Source organism: Drosophila sulfurigaster, chromosome 2R (assembly GCF_023558435.1).
Source record: "Drosophila sulfurigaster albostrigata strain 15112-1811.04 chromosome 2R, ASM2355843v2, whole genome shotgun sequence".
Taxonomy (NCBI): Eukaryota; Metazoa; Arthropoda; class Insecta; order Diptera; family Drosophilidae; genus Drosophila; species Drosophila sulfurigaster.
In genome coordinates, this window is record NC_084882.1 from 10,093,358 (window position 1) to 10,110,628 (window position 17,271).

General features: G+C 38.7%; 2 protein-coding genes across 2 annotated transcripts; both read right to left on the bottom strand.

Annotated features, from left to right (window-relative positions):
* Positions 1 to 442: 442 nt before the first annotated feature.
* LOC133836063 (putative cysteine proteinase CG12163) lies at positions 443 to 16,920 on the bottom strand. Its single transcript, XM_062266349.1, is given in 7 exon segments — positions 443 to 912; positions 914 to 1,083; positions 1,964 to 2,145; positions 2,203 to 2,946; positions 3,011 to 3,150; positions 7,756 to 8,151; positions 16,639 to 16,920. Coding segments are annotated over 7 exon segments (1,818 nt in total). The 5' UTR covers positions 16,729 to 16,920; the 3' UTR covers positions 443 to 816.
* Positions 3,174 to 3,878, bottom strand: LOC133836064 (uncharacterized). Its single transcript, XM_062266350.1, has one exon. The coding sequence runs from the start codon at positions 3,633 to 3,635 to the stop codon at positions 3,390 to 3,392; it is 246 nt and encodes an 81-aa protein (XP_062122334.1). The 5' UTR covers positions 3,636 to 3,878; the 3' UTR covers positions 3,174 to 3,389.
* Positions 16,921 to 17,271: the final 351 nt, after the last annotated feature.

The following is a 17,271-nucleotide window of genomic DNA, read 5'->3' on the forward strand; positions in this document are numbered from 1 at the left end:
AATGAATATACCGTAAACTACTTAAACCAAGTTTTATATTTGGTATTTCGATATACTACTGTACGATAAATATACCATAGATTCAAGCAAAGCAACGAAGAATCGACTGTAGCAGCCGTTTTTTGTCATATAAAATGACATTTTTAATAATTTCATAAAGGCTTTAGGTATTATTGCATATTCCAAAAATCGACTCTAGCTTTAAAATTCGATTGTCGTGGCCGGATAACAAGTTTGATGTTTCGTCTATATAGGCTATGTTCTACGTAGTATATATATACTTTAAGAGGCCGGAAAGCTTCAATCTTCTTGTTACCTCTACACTCTGAGAAATATCAAAGAAGTGAGAGATCTATACTTTCCTTAAATAATTCCTTAAGCCTTCAGAAGGGCAATAAATATGGAAACTGCAATATAATAGACGCATAAACAGCAGTAAAAATTAAGTTTTTCAGTTTGATAGTAGAATGTTGTTTCTTTACAATTTATTTATAATTTCAATATATGTATGCTGCGTTGTTTTGTATACTATGTTGTGTATGTTGCTGCCAATGGACTACAGAGTGTACATGAGATGATTACATTTGTGTTGGTATGCTGTGGAGCCCGGATCACGGAACAATAATTCCTTAACTTAACGTTATCGTCGCGTCGTCAGAACTTAAAAAAATACACACTCACCCACATCACACACACACAAATTGCAAGCCAGAAGAGTTTTGTGCTTTTAAACATTAATATAGATACAATAATATTTATATTTATATATATATATATATCGATTGGTTGGTTGATTACAGGCGTTGGCGCCAGCAATTAAGCTAGCACAGCGGAGGTGGCCATCTCACTAACGCCACACGTGTTGTCACCACGATAGACACGGTAATAACCCTGCTCGCCCCAGCGTGGACCCCCACGAGTTCTTCACAATCCAATAGGGCAGGGTCTTGTGGAAATTGGGGTAGTCGGAAACGCCGTAGCCAACAATCAGGACGCCATGATCGAGATTCTTCTTGGAGCACAGTGGTGACCAGGGATGCGAAACACCGCCACGGTAGAATTGCATCGCATTGGCGTTGATGCCTGTCGAGAAAAAAATAAAACAAATATATTTTAAAAAAACTCAGTCATATCAAGTAATATAATCAATTTTTCTCTGTGAGTATAAATCAAAGTGAAAGTGAACAAGACTCTTCAAAACTTCATAGTCTCGTAAAAGCTTTCCTTTCAAGTAATTAATGGCTTGCACCCATTATATCAACATTATAATTTAATGTGAATCAAATAAACTTTGAATATAATAATAGTTGTTCCTGATAAGTCTCGATATTCGGTATAACTCAAAATAAGCCAGAAAGCTACAGTCGAGAGTGCTCGACTGTGAGATACCCGCTACACATTTTGTATATAAGAAAAACTGCGCAGCATATTATTAAAATATACCGAAGTAATATACAACAAAAATACTAAAATAATATATTGAACGGTATTTTTGATGTATTGATATAGTATTACATTCAAAATATACCAAGGAGTGCAAAATATACCAGAGATCAAGAATCACAAAGACTATAGTAATTATTGTGAATACCAACTCTAGTGACTACAGCTTTAAAATTAGGTTTGTTATTCGAGCTCTGTCAATTTGCGAGGGAGAAAGTGGGAGTGGCAAAAAAATTTGAAACAAACTGATCTGCGTGCAAACATAACAAATGCTGTCCAAAAAAAATTATAGTATATATATACATATATAGAAAATTATAGTCTCTGAGATCCAGTGTTTCAGACGGACATGGCTAGATCGTCTCGGCTGTTGAAGCTGATCAAGAATATATATATTTAGTTTATAGTGTCGGAGAGATGCCTCCTAATGTCTGATACATACATTTCCTCCTGGTTTAAAGTTATAATACCCTTCTAAAGTGGTTATAAAGGGTATAAAAGTGTAAAAGATTTTACTCACCGATAGAGATAGGCCCATTGCTGACCAACCATTCCTGCATGGCAGTTTCATTGCCCTTGGGCAGATCAACGAAGCCAGCGACCTGAACGTGAGACAATGTTCTGTTGAAATGGCACGACTTCTTCTTGCCCTCATATGGATACTCTGACTCGTATTCCAGACCACCAATATCCTTGATGGCTCTGCAAATGATTTTCAAGATTAACTAAAATTGATAACTTCTAATCGCAATTATTTACTGGTAAGCATTGTCCATAAGTCCACCATTGCAGGCACTGTCTTTGGAGTCACAGTCGAGCAGCTCCTGCTCGGAGAACTCCTGCAGATCGCCAGTTTTGACAGCATACAATCCCTCAATGTTGCCCGTCACACTGAAGGCCCAGCATGAGCCACAGCTGCCTTGATTCTTCACATTTGTGACCGCATTCTTCTGACGCCAGTCGAATTCCTTGGGCAAATCGCCAGCATAGGCGGGCACCACAGCAGCTTCGCCACCCGTGGGCTTGTTCTCGCTGCGCTGCCAGAGACTGGCACGCTGCTTATACTCCGTGCTGGTCATGTCAGCGAAGTCAGTGATGCCATACTTGGCGCTGCCGCGCTCGTTGCTGTTCAGCTCCTCGATGGTACGCAGATTCTGACGGAAGATGCGCAAGCGCATTTGGTGTTCAATGCTGTTGGCATAGCGACGATTGTATTTGATCTGGAATTTGTGGAACAAATGCTCGACCTTGTTGAGTGTGCGATGATTGTGCTTCTTGTGCGTCTTCTTCTCGGCCCACTCCACGGAACGACTGTGACGAGCGTGGACCGTTGGCTGATTGCGGCACTTGAACGAAATATCGTGACCCTTCGCCAGCCATGGCTGCGCCCAGATCTCGACAATGCAACGATGCTGCTCCTCACTGCCATCAATCAGATCCGCATCGATACGCGTCAACGTTCCCGACACAACTTGTCGCGATGCAGAATAGACTTTCACAATTCTGCGAATAAAATGGACAATGATTATTTTGAAGCAGGTTACAGAGCTTTAAGAATTATATGTACCTGTAGTGGGGTCCCTCACCAGCGGTTAGCTTGTCCAGCGTATTCTGCAATTGCTTCTCCGCCTGCTTCTCGTCGAAAGGTTTCTTGCCACCAGGAAGAATCGGGATATCGTTGTCGATGCTGCGTTCGCTGCGTGACAACTGCAAAAGCAAAATAAGCGAAATTGTTAATTACGTTTATGCCAATTTATTTTGTATTTAATCCCAATTTATATATAGTATGCGCAATACATTTAATCGCATTTATAACGTTCACTCATGAATGGGTTAATAAAAGTCAAGATCGATAATAATTTAGAATAACTTGTAGATTCGTCCAATTCGTCTTCTCCATCTCCATCTCCATCGGCATCGGCTTGTAGATTCATCAAATTCGTCTTCTAGAAGCCACACTCGGCGGGCACAATATAATCGTCCAGAACGCGAACGATGCGCAACTTGCCCTGAGAGTCGACGCCCATTTGGCCAGCTTCCACTTCGACGTTGTGCTTCTGGCCACTCTCGAGTTGATCCACGCTGTTGTCTCGACAACGCACCACCATGGCAGCAGCAGCAACTGCCTCGTTGCGTAGCCAACAGGACATGATCCAAATGTGCCGTAAACGGAGCAACGACGATGGTTTCATTGTGTATGCTTATTGAGATTAATTCGTATCAGATCTTCTGCTGCTCTCTCTCCTCGATACTGTGCAATTTTAATGGCAACGCGTGAAATTAATTAGGTGCGTATAAAAAAAAGTCAGCAACGTGTACAAAAAAAACGAGAAAGTTGCTTTTCTAGATATAGCGATTTCGATGTTGTTTCGTTGAAATGTTTAAATGAGGAACGTTAATACATTTTTAGTTCTAAACAGAGCTACGGACTCAGCCTGCTTGCCTTAAATCAGTCTCAACTCAGCACGATGTCAACTATGTGTGCCCCGGGCTGAGCTGTGATCCATGACATGCCCAAAGAATGGCAGATTCATAGATAACCAATCCACTTAGTCAACCAGTGGCAATCAGCAAAGCACAACACAATAACATTTCCAAAACAAGTTAAGTTCTTTTTGACATGGCGAACATCCAATACACTTTCACGTGTTTTATTAAAGATAAATGACATATCAAGTAATCCTAATCAATATGGACAAGAACTCTTAATCCATGAGATTAGTTTATATAGAAACGCTTGGACACGAATTATAAAACATTCTTTTTTCTTTGGTTACACATTTCATGTCTAAGTGCTTATGCTCTTCGTAAGCGTACAGGAAAAACATAAAAAACAAGGAAGAGAAGAGAAGACATACACATGTGGCATTCTCGTATAAACCAAACCCATTCAATGCTCCAATGTTGCCCAAAACCAATTAAACCAAACATTTTGGCCTGCAAAATTGGCAGCCCTTTGGCATTGCTAGATTGCTGGGGTGTGTGCGTTGTGGCCGAGGTGAGCTTAAATGGCTGGCTCTTCCACTGTGTGGGCGTGTAATTGACGTGACTGGCAGGTGGTCCTGGAGCCAGGAGCCAGAAGCTAGCAGGCAGGAGCTGGGAGCCAAATGCCAGCCGGCAGACATTGCAGATGATTTCAATGCGAGGCGGGAGAATGCAATGACAACAATACGAAATGAAATGTAATGGCAACGACGTGTGTATAATTAAAATAGAGGAACGACCGAACTGGGATCGAACTCCGGCTGCTGTTTCCGTCTGACCTGTCGCGACATGAATTCATTAAGCGGCATGTTTTTGGATGTCTCCCCATGTCTCTCTTACCCTTACCCTTACCTTACCCCACCCCACACTCACTCTCTTGTTTTTCAATAAAAATTAAAACGTAAATAATGCTTTAGCGGGCTTGTGGGCGATATCCTGTGACAAGCGTCCTGGTTTTCAACGGGAAATGGACCGTAAAATGCATTTCGATATGTTGACAGTCGTCGAGTGCTTAACACTCGATAGCATTTACCGACCCATGGATTAGAAGTTCAAATCAATTCAATAAATATCGAACGGTCGAACAGTTGACAGTCTCGGTTTGGCCTGGTTTCAAATGAGATTTATGCCACTGCTGAATCTATAGCCATATAATCAGGTTACCAACGATATGCATGCACTCTCCACACCCAAAAAGGGTTGAACCAATGTCTGCTACAGTGGATAATTTAATTAATTTATGTCCATGGCTATGTGGGTGTGTGTGTTTGTGCGCGTGTATATTCATTATGATTACGGGCCAGAATTATTTCAAGTTGCATCACAACGACTTGCCAAATTACTTATACGAAGATATATTTTGGTATTTCGCAAACCTGATCACTTTGATAAATGTGCTATTTTTAGATCAAAATGCATCATTAATTCACATTTCAAGTTTGTGCTTCGTGTGAATTTTGTTTTCAAACTATGCCAATACAGTCAATACTTTTACCAAATTCTATATTCGATATTTCATGCGAAGGAAAATATATTATTCTTTCCATCATTTGAACAAGTTACAATTATGTTTATTTTTAATTGTTAATACACAACAAAAAATTAAAAAAAAAAGGGTCAATTAAATTCACAATGATTAGTTATTTTTGTATTCTCAATCCCTAAGAAGCATATTCAAATTCAACTTCACGGTAAACACTTTAACCAAATTCTATATTCGATCTTCTACAGTCGATCTATCATGCGAAGGAAAAAATATTCTTTTTTCCATTGCTTGCAAGTTACAATTATGTTTTTTTAGGAAATACACACAAAAGATTTCAAACGAAAAGGGTGTATAGTAGTCACAACGAGTAGTTATTTTTAGATTTTTGTGTAGCTTATCTTCAAAATGTATGAGGCAATTAATGGTGTTGAGCCACTTTCAATCCCTAAGATGCATATTCAAATTCAACTTCACGGTAAACACTTTTACCAAATTCAATATTCGATCTTCTGCAGTCGATCTATCATAGGAAGGAAAATGTATTCTTCAATGAACAATTGTGTTCATTTTTAATTGTTAATACATAATAAAAGATTTCAAAAGAAAAAGGTCTATAGTAGTCACAATGACTAGTTATTTTTATATTCTCAATCCCTAAGAAGCATATTCAAATTTATCAAGGTAAATACTTTTACCAAATTTTATATTCGATGTTTCCTACGAAGGAAAATTGTTTATTCTCTCCATCACTGGTACAAGTTACAATTATGTTTATTTTAGGTAATACACGCTAAAAGATTTCAAAAGAAAAGGGTCTACAGTAGTCACAATGACAAGCTATTTTTATATTTTTATTTAGCTTATCTTCAAAATGTTTGAGGCAATTAAAGGTGTTGAGTCACTTTCAATCCCCAAGCAACATATTCAAATTCGTCTTCATAGGTTTGGAACAGCTTTTGTTGACTTTCTTGAGTTTAGCGTGTTAACTACGTTAAAGCGCATCGCAGCTGGAAATCCGGTGACTTATCGTGGACACTGTGCGAGGGCGCTGCGTCAAGTTGGGTGTTAAAAGTAGAGCATCAAGGATAATGAGAGCACTTTTACACCGTGCACTAAGTAAGTATGTGTGTGTGTGTGTGTAGGTGTGTTTGTGTGTCGTCACCCGAGGGGCGCGCACACACACTTCGCACACTTTACACACTTGCTCCCATAACGGCACTTGAGGTGGCCCCCTAAGATATGCACACACATACATATACATATATAGATAAGAGTATCTGAGGAGCATGAGATGAGAGAGAGAGAGGAGTATGGGGATGGGGATGGAGTCGGAGGGCAGATGAGGCCAGAGACACCACGGGCCGGGTTAAACAGATTGCGGCCGTAATTTGAAAGCGGAAACTCATTTGATTATTAAGCTGAAATAAGTGCTGTGCACGGGGGGGTGAGAGGATGAAGGGGGGCAACAGCAACAGAGAAGACGAAAGACACGAATGGAAGAGGGAAAGGAGGCATAAGACTCAGGTGCTTGCAACGCATTGAGGTGAGAAAAACGAGAAGCTTAAATAAATTCAATTAAATAACATTTTCTTTTTATTGTTCGCATTTACTTTACGAGTATTTGTATATAGCGGGTAAATATGTAGGTGTGTATATATATAGGACATCAACTGGGTAAGCGTGTGTATGTGTGTGTGTGTGTATGGCAATGAGTGTGAGCGTGAGAGAGAGAAAGAGAGATGAACATGGGAGGTGTAGAGCGTGAGATAGTGTTTGTGTTTATGCCGAGATGATAATAATATTCATATTCATGATGATTACGATGATGAAGCCTCTTCCTGTCCCTGCAGAGGCTTCTCCTGCTCCGACTCCTGCTGCTGCTGTTGTTGTTGTTGTTGCTGCTGCTGCTTTAGTTCCGAACGCTGCTGTTCGATGGTCTTTTCGAAATTATACGCACCCACTGATAGGAAATCATCTAACCAGCGTTTCTCATTATCGTTCAGCTCCGCTGTGGGCGTGGTGCTGCTACTGCTGCTGCTGAGGCTGGGGGGGCTGTTGCTGGTGGCATCGACAGTGTCGCTCTCAAAAGGAACAGTGGATGCCTCATCAACGCTAATTGACGTTGTGGGCTCATTAGCTGGCTCAGCTTGTGGGGCTATGTTGTTGATGCTAGGGGATGACGAGGAGGAGGAGGAGGCAGAAGCGTCGGAGTTGCTGACCCTTCGTTTGCTTTGGATTTGGCTGGGGCTTTGGCCCGCTGTCAATATTTGCGACTCTAGACGAGCCATATCACTGTCGCTCAACTCGTTGCGCCGCCCACCATTGAAAATGCTGTTACTCACATATTTGCCCTCGCGTTCTTCGGAATCGGAAGCGGGAGACAATGCGTTATCGGCGACATCGCTGCAATTAGAATTGACCAGTTCGCGATGTTTGTCACCCCACTGTGTGGTCAGCCAGGGTTTCTCCAGCACAACCAGGCGGCAAATGGTATCGGCATCCTTGGCCTTTGTATCGATGGCATTCAACAGTATCTCATATCGCACGCCATTCACAATTTCACGAAAGGCATCGATGATATTGACAAAGTTCATCGATAACGGCAAAAATGTCATCGCTATATTCTGCACGCCAATCAAATTGGGCGATAGATATTCTCGTTCGCCGGGATTTAGCACATGGACCAATTTAATCGGTTCCTCGGTGATCACCTCATCTGTGCTCACAGCTATTGTGGTCTATAGAAGTGTTGTGTGTGTGTTTGTGTGTGGTTGAGTGTCACAAAGAAAGACAAAAACAGAAAGCAAAACACATATATATGTTTAAAGAGGATACACACAACTAATAGAGTAGTTGCCTTGACAAAGAAGACATATGTACATATAGTTTTTGGAGCAAGGGGATTAGTGTGGTGGACTACAGCAAAGCCATGTGGTTGGAATGTGGGGTAAATGAACACAGATAATGAATACATGTATGAATGTGTGCCCAGTATGTGTGTTTGTTTGCATGTGTGTGTGTGTGTGCCAACACCATTATTGTCCGAAGCCAAGCTGAAGCTTAGCAAAAATGTTTTAAGTTCTCTTATCAATAAAATAAATCTTTATATTTATACATCAAATTACAAAAACCGTCTAGCTGCAAGTTATTTAAAGCAGAATTGCTAATTAAAGTAGATTTCATATGGAATTTAGATGCCGATAAACAACAAATGTTTTCGTTATTGCGCTCAGTTGCAACTGCTGAGTGACGTGAACGCATTAAGTAAGCGGTTATCGATAACTTTCGATTGCAGCAACTGTTGAGTATGAACGCGATTGCTTATTTCGATTCTGGCAAGTGCAAAATAATTTCATTGCATTTTTATTAGACAATAAATGATAATTATGCTTTGTGCGTTCCATATCTGTGGTGATTTCATCAACATAATAATTAGCTGAGCGCAGCCAGTAAATATATCGATCGATCACTTGAACAAAAAAAGAAATTTAAAGTGGTGTTGACAGCATTAATTGAGGTTGCATGCAATGGCTGCAACTGCAACACAGCTGCTGCTGCCCTCTCCATGGGCGGCCTAATGAACTCAGCATAATTGCAATTACATTGCGGCTTGGAATCGTAGGGGAGACAGCGAAGAGCGACAAAGAGAAGAGGAGAAGAGGCCATTTGGCCAATCAAGTCAATCACAGTAGCAACGCTTCGCTGAGCTTGTGGCAGGTCACAAAAACTAATTAACCGCCGATGCAAACTGAAACAAACCGCATTGCACCACTCAGTAGCAAACGTTGTGCACCGCATCGCTCACCGCATCGCATCGCCAACTGCGGCACACAATGAACCGGTTGAGGATTGCAACAAAACTCATCGATAAATGATGAGCTGCAAAATGTTGCAAGCAGACGGCAAACAGACGAAGCCAGAGCCAGACGCTGAATAATTTAAAAATCAAAAGCACAAACGACCGACAGCAAAAACCAACAGCACCAAAGAAATTCAGAGCTAGGATAAAGAGAAGAGGGAGTGGGAAGGGTAAATAGAGAGTGAGAGAGAGAGAGAGAGAGAGAGAACAAGAAGAGATTTGGAGAGGGGCAAGACAACGAGTTGACGTTTTGGTCGTTCATCCTCATTGCCGCTGACGTTTCTGTCTGCAGCGTGACAAAAAGCCGAAAAATGCATAAAAACTTTTGACAGCGATTGCGTCATTGAGGCAGTCAACGCCAACTGCAGCAGCAGCATCAGCAGCAACAACAACAACAACAGTCCTCGACGTTGAAGCCTGGTTGATGTTTGAGCTGATTATGCTATGTGGATGACTGCATCAAGGAGGAGGAGGAGGGGGCGGGGAATGAATTCGGTCTTGGTATTGTTTGAGTTTTGTTGCTGTTGCTTGTTTGCAGCTTGTTTTTCAATTAAACTTTATGGTACTTTAAGCAACACCCCAACAAAACACCCTAAAGTTAGCATACGATAACAGGATGATGGCTTCCGAGATTGCCATGCTCCGGAGGCTACTTCATTTTGGTCGTCCTGGCAACTAAATGCAGCAAAAGCGCAGCCAACTTCACGTCAGAGCATCGCAACATCGCAGCCAGGCTTAAGTTTTCATCATCATAGTTAATGCACTTGTCGGCAGCAAAGCGCATTAGCATCTGATATGCCAGCTAAATAACTTGCTTCAATGGTTGGCAAGAAATCGGTAGAGATTTCACTCCACAACCTTTTGAAATTTGTGGCCTAATTAGCCATTTAACTGGCAGCAATTCTGCTTGAATTTAAGTAATTATATTTACATCGATGCGGTTGACTATGTTGAGTATCAGTTGCAATTACTGTTGCCAAAAGAATTTTCCATTTTATTATGTAAATCCAATTTCAATTCAACTAATTTTTAAACTTCCTTTCGCATATTTGTTAAAGCAACTGTTTTATAAATACGATCGTACACCACAGTTGCGATTGTTTATTGAAAGCCAGTAAAAACAACAGCACTCGATTCGATTAATAAACATTTAAAGCATACTCTATATAATTTGAACACCCTGATTTTGTTAGGAAGCATAATACCATAAGAATTTTAGAGATTAAAAAGAAATAAATTTGGGAACATTGTATTTTTGTTTTCTTAGAAATTGTATGATTGATAGTTAAAAGCAGAGACTGCAATAAATATGAGTTTTTAAAAATCGAACACCAAAATATTATTCAGGATTTTTTTTTCTCTCTTTTATTTACAATTTGTCTATACAAACAATAAGTAAATTGTATAATTAATGTTAAATAAACGGAAATATCAGTTTCCAATGCTTTTATATAAGTTCGCATTATAAAGTTGGCATCTCGTTGGGAACTCGTCATCGAACAAAACGGCGCATATTTGACTTAAATCGCATTATTATAACCAATTTTATGAACAATTGAAAATTCAATTAAAATACAGCAAGACTTTTTTGACAATCTTATATATAATATCTTTTGTTTTTTTGTTATATCGACAAGATCAAGTATGTGTTATCTTTTCAGTCTTTTTACTGTTAAATTGTTGTTCATTAGACTTAAGGATAAATTATTTTCGTGGTTATGGAGTCTATCAATGTATTTAATTCTATGCTTATTTATTTCTTCTTTTATGGTTGGAATACTAAGAGCTTTGTGAATATTTACATTAGATACGTAAAAGGAGCATTGACAATTTGTCGCAAAGTTTTTGATTGGTAACACTGAAGTATCTCAATATTTGAGTTGCTAGAATTGTATAGCGTAGGTCAAAACAGGCTTCAGTATGGATTTGTAGAACCGATTTTTGATTTCCAAATTGGTTTCTGATTGATCGACTTATCAACCAGGACATTGTTAGTGTTTTAAGTCTGAGTTGCTGACATTTTGCTTTAAGAGAGAAATCTAATGATGGTATTGTCTCGAATTTTCAATGAGTGCAGGGTATAATTGGATGGTAGGTAAGTAGCATAGCATATTGTTGGCTTTCGTTGAAACTTTTCGCATCTGACAGCTGATGGTAAAGTTCTCTTCCTGCTGCCGTCGGGTTGAGTCGCGTTGCGTTGCGTCGCGTCGCGAATGTTGCCGCGTATTGTGCTGCAACTAGCTGCAGCGCTGTGTAAACAGGCTTTTGTGCATAAACATTGCACCCGCGTGGCGCGTGGGTCGTGGGACGCATTGCGAAAAACCAAAAGGGAAATGGCTAGGAGAGCGAAGAAGACGGGCGGAAATAGGTGGGAAAGGAAGAAGGAAGGGGAGTGGAGGGGCAGCGGTGCGCTGGGGTATTAACTGATGCAATGTTGAAAAAGTTTAATTGCATTGACGTAAATAACAACATCATGCCAACGAGTCGGAGTCAGAGTCGCGCTGAGCTGAGCTGAGTGGAAGCCTCAGAGCGCAAATTGCAAATTGGCAATTTGGTGTAAATTGTTGTTTTTAATTAAGCTTTAATTAAAACGTTTTGCCAGCATATAAATAAATAAACTTAGCGAGCAGCCGCCTCTCCTCCAAAAAGCGTCTATGGCTTATTAACATTTTCAAATTCGTTTATTGTCACCTGCAACACGTTGACTCTACCCCTTTCCCTTCCCCCTTATCAACATCGCCCGCTGAGTAATAAAAATAAATACCAAAACCGGTAATACCCCCAAAAAGTGTCAACATCTGTCTGTTTGCTTGCCAGCTGTGCACGCTTCGGGTAATAGTTTCAACGCCCGGGGAGATCAGAGTTTATGTCTGAATCCGACTCCGAGGTCCAAGTGTTCAAGTGTTGTGTAAACTGCTTTGTGGACCCAAGGTCATTGTTAGCCACGTTGCAAAGCCACGTTGCCAAGAGTTGCCGAGTTACCAAGACGCAGTCGTAAGTGCAGATGGGCGCGTGTTTAGGGTCTTCTTAATGACCAACATTTTACCCCGGCATCACTTTCGTCCCTAAATACCCAACACACTCGAGTTTCCTTCTTAGTCTGTTAGCCTGAATCGCAGTCGCTGAGAACATTGTGTAATCCTCAACAACTCTTGCTACTTAAGTCACTAGGTCAGGGCAAAACAATGGACTCGGATTAAATGAAACGATTTGTGTGTATTCCGAGAGCATGAGACTTGTATAACATCAACATTTATTTTAGCAACCACCTGACGATTGAATCAAATTACACTTTATCCCAACCATAATGTGCCATTCAAAAGTAAGCGACTTGGGTCTTTATGCTTCTGCTGATAAGTCCCTTAAGAATAGCCAATGTACCCGGCTGTCATTTTTCATTAAGTGTTTTCAAGTGTTTTCACTGCATCTATATATTTTATTAGTCAGCTCTTCTTCAAAGTTGGTAAACCGGAATTTATTATTGCTCAATTAACGGAGTGTTAATGGCAAATATATTGAGAAAGTTTTGAATAGAACAAAGTTTGAGTATTTATAAAATTTGTGGTTTGAATATTATCTCAATAATTGCACTTTTATTTGCCACTTGAAGAGTAAGAAGTTGTACTTTTATTGAATATTGAAAGAATTTGTATTTTATGTTCTCATTAAAAATACATTTAAGTGCAGTAAACTTTATAAAAAAGTTAGTTACTTTTCAAAAAATCTTTTATGTTGATTTTTTTCTTTTTCCAAAAAATAAATATTAACTGCAAACCAATTAAGATAGATTCCAAATATTCGAGAATGTAATCAATAAATCTTAATTGCAAGCAATTTAATATATTCGAAAACAAACATGTTTAGAATATTTAATTAATTTGACACTAGAGCATAATACACTAATTAACAATTAGGCGATTTAATTGCGGCCCAGTTACATGATGTATGTACATTCTTGTTTAGCGATTAAAGACAATTACAGCTAATTAATAATGCTATTCATATTTTGAACACGATTTGCCAATATGCGTATAATTAATTCACAAAATATTAGCTGGATCGTTGTTATGCCGCCAGCTGCACTCACAAGCTCCCCTCTCCTCCCTCATTTCTCTCCTCCTGTCACGTCTAACCCCCAACCAAAATACTCCATGCCAACCTGTCATCTAACTCGACTTCTATGCTCACATAGGAGGAGCGGGCAACTCTATGCAACTTGAGCCTTTGCACGGCAACTCCTGTTTAAATTTCCAATCACACACACACATACACACAAACACACCCACACTTAGAGACAGACTAATAGAAGGTATTCTCAATAGCTCTGGCCCTGGGTTCTATAATATGGCATGGCAAGCTCATTATAAACTTTGCCTTCAATACTCCCCTGGGTGCTAATTTGTGTTCTGCCTTAGTCCCTCACTCCCCCCCTCTCTCTCTCTCTATCTGTGTGTATGTGCTGGGTCTTTAGTGTTCTGGACCATTTAGTGGGTTCAATAACGTAATTTCCATTGGCATTTGTATTAAGGCAGCAAATCATGATCGAAATTGCACAATGACACAATCCGATTGAGATTTCCTCAATTCGCTTTCTTTGCCAGTCTTTTCACAGAGAAAGAGAGAGAGAGACGCTTTATTCTGTGTTCTCCGCTCGGCATCAGCAAATTGACGAGCTAATTTGCATAAAGCCAGAGAAATGTAGAATCCGAATCATTCGCATTCGCATTTGACAATTGCCGACAATTTGTTGAACACTCAGCATATATTCCTCTCTCTCTCTCTCTCTCTCTCTCACACTGTTTGTCTCGATTTGTGTGTGTTTGTGAATCATTCGCATGTGATTTCCGAAATGGCAAAAACAGTTGAGTGAGTTGAGACAAGTTGAGTTGAGTTGAGTTGTGTTGAGATAGTCATAAAACCGCCTCCGGCAAACGGAACAAAAACGGAACGATTCCATCCTCTCTCTGTTATTTGTCTTTAGTTTGCAATTTTGGGAGCAAGTTTTTTTGTCTCAAAGCCAGATGGAATGAATATGGACGAGTTCATAAGCAAAATAGATGTATATATTTATTCACACATATGCACCAGTGTATTCACACAGTTCCGCATTTTATTCATTTATGTAAATATTTTTCTACATTGCTCGTTTTGTATTTGCTGGCACAATATGGAAATCGCTGTCAGTTTTTTGTCTTTCTATTTTTTATTAGCTTCTTGCTTTAAATACATTCATTCGCTTAACCTAATACCCTTTAAGTCAGCCACCGAATTCCGAGAAAATCGCGAGTTTAATGTCCACAAATAAATAAATTCGAAAACAAGTTCTTGATTACAATGGAACAACTTTTAACATATAAAAAAGATTTTTCTATTACCATTGTGTTATAATTTGGAACTGTTTATAGGGTATTTCGGTTAGCATAAACAACTCGAAAATGCAAACAAAATTGAGAAAAAAGCATAATTTTAATTAAAATTCATTTATTGCAAGCATCGCTTTAATTATTTATTTAAGATGCTCCAAATCAAGCAAAACCGTTCATGGCGTATGCAAATACAATAACAAAAATGTTTAATTTGTTGATACGAGCATTATTTATGATACGCGTTTGCTTTTTTTTTCAGCTGAATGCAAACGTTTTAATTGATATTGATGTTGGCAGCCGTTTTAAATGGAGAGGCGTGCCTACGAATGTTTACTTCCCTAGACTGACCCCAGCGAGTGTGATTAATCGCATACAGCTCGCTGAATACTCTCACGAAAAGTGATATTATTTTAAACAAGCATTTAAATATTTCTGGAATTCTCTTGCAAACTTCTTTTTACTTGATATAAATAAACCATAAATAATGTACGTTGCATTCGAGAAAGAGTATCATCTAGCCAATTAGCTGAGGCATTCTTGTACAATTCGCTTTGCATGTTTCAGAATCAAAAAAGTATTTATTTTTTTTTAAAGCACGTTTTCGCCTACTGCTATAATAAAAACATCTTTTCTGTTTTCTGATTCATTTCAATTTGCTGGATTTAATCAAAATCAGAACAGGTTTTCTGTAGTCAAAGGTGTTGCTCAATGGGATGGGGGAATATGATGTGTACACAAAGTGCCATGGGATGTCATCCATCGTTAAAAGTTTTTGCAAACAATTATAGTATTTTGCCGTTGCTTATGAAATGTATGACTAAAGCGTAAAGTTGTCAGTTCCATTGTGGGTTGAGTAATGTGTTTTATTATTAGCAGTGATCCTTTGCATTTTCATACATCATATGGATTTGAATATAAGAATTGCCCTACTATTGATGCTTAGCTCTCCAGGTTAAATAAAACATATTTCAATTCGATTAAAGGCAAGATTATCGATAAGCCAATGACAATAAGATTTATTTATCTTATTTTTGCGTATTTTATTAATAATAATAATGTGTATTTTCAGTAAAAAATATATTGAGATTGGGATGATTATTTATTATTCAAAGGCAGTGATTTGCGTTTTTAGTAGAACAGTATATATTTTTCTGCGGTTAATACAATGGATTTGGATTATCGATAAGTCAACGACAATAAGAATTATTTATCGAACACTGTATATCGTACAACCTTCGTCAAGTTTATCAGAGTCCAATCAGGCAAAAATGCAAACATAAGTCTAAGTGGATCATAACAATAGCTCAAACTTAAACTTAAGTAAATATAAATTCAATGATGTGCTTTCTTTTTATTTGATTACAAAGTAACACCAATACGCAATTACCCATAAAAGGAATAAAGCAGACATATGACAATATCAGTTGGTTCTATCGGTCAAACTGATACAACAGCTGATTGTCGGCAAAAATGGCGACGCAACAAAGCAAAGTGTAGACAAAGCAAAACAACAACGGCAGACTTTCAAATTTGATAAGCGCCACATCGTAAATACAAATACTACCGTCGGAAGCTCATGCATATAATATATGTGTGTATAGCGTACATATTCTTCAATTTATCCATTGAATTGTTTTATTTATGCATCTAATTTTCTTTTGCTGACTAAGCACAGTTCATAATACGAGAACAGAGAGAGGGTCCCAAACAAAAAGTAAATAAGTATGGCGTACGCGAGCATGCATGTGTATGTGAGTATGTGAGTAAATGTGTGTCTCTATGTGTGTGGCTGTAATGCTATGCGTGTATTCAGTGTTTATATGTGTCGGCCTTGTTAACACAGCAGCAAGCAGTCGAGAGAGCACAAAAAATAATATAATTTCGGTAGATGTTAAAGTTAACCCCTGTCGCAATCCTTATCCGTAAGCCGATTTCGCACTCAAAAAGCGTTCAACTGTTGTTGACAACATTGTAAAACATAAACAAAAACCACAACTTACCTCCTCCAGCTCTTCTTCAGCAGCTGCTGGCGTCGTTTGTATTGTGGCGACCAACAAAAGCGCAACTGTTGCTGCTGCGTACAGCTTCATTGTGAAAGTTTTTGATGTCGCGATTGTTCGTCCAACGACGTATAAATTTTTACGCAATTTCACACGTACACTTGTGTATTATAGTTTCCGCTGCTGTTGCGATATTACGCCGTTTTTAATCCCGTATTATTTGTTTTTCACCCGCGCACACACAAACGCGTACACAAGGCGACCAAAATTGAACGACTGTTCGATTGCAGCGTGGCCGCAAGTTCAACCTGTAAATACATTATTTTAGGTCGAGCAATATACTAACTTATACCGCAGCTAAAACTAATAGCTGGTTACACTTTTAAACCGCAAAAAAATGTTTAATTTATTTTTAGACATAGATGATTTTGTTCAACTTATAAATATAGTTTAAAAATATTACGAAAAATATATATTTTTTTTAAATATTTAGTAGTTTGCTTGAATAATTTTATAAGCTAATCATTGGTATTTTTAGTATTTTATTACAAAAATACTACGTACTATCAATCGATTTAAAAATTCGAAAATATCGAAAGTACCGCGCATAATATCAAAATCATTTTATTTAAA

Bases quoted from the DNA above. Each gene is read 5' to 3' on its own strand.
- LOC133836064 (XM_062266350.1), bottom strand. From the start codon at position 3,635: ATGAAACCATCGTCGTTGCTCCGTTTACGGCACATTTGGATCATGTCC.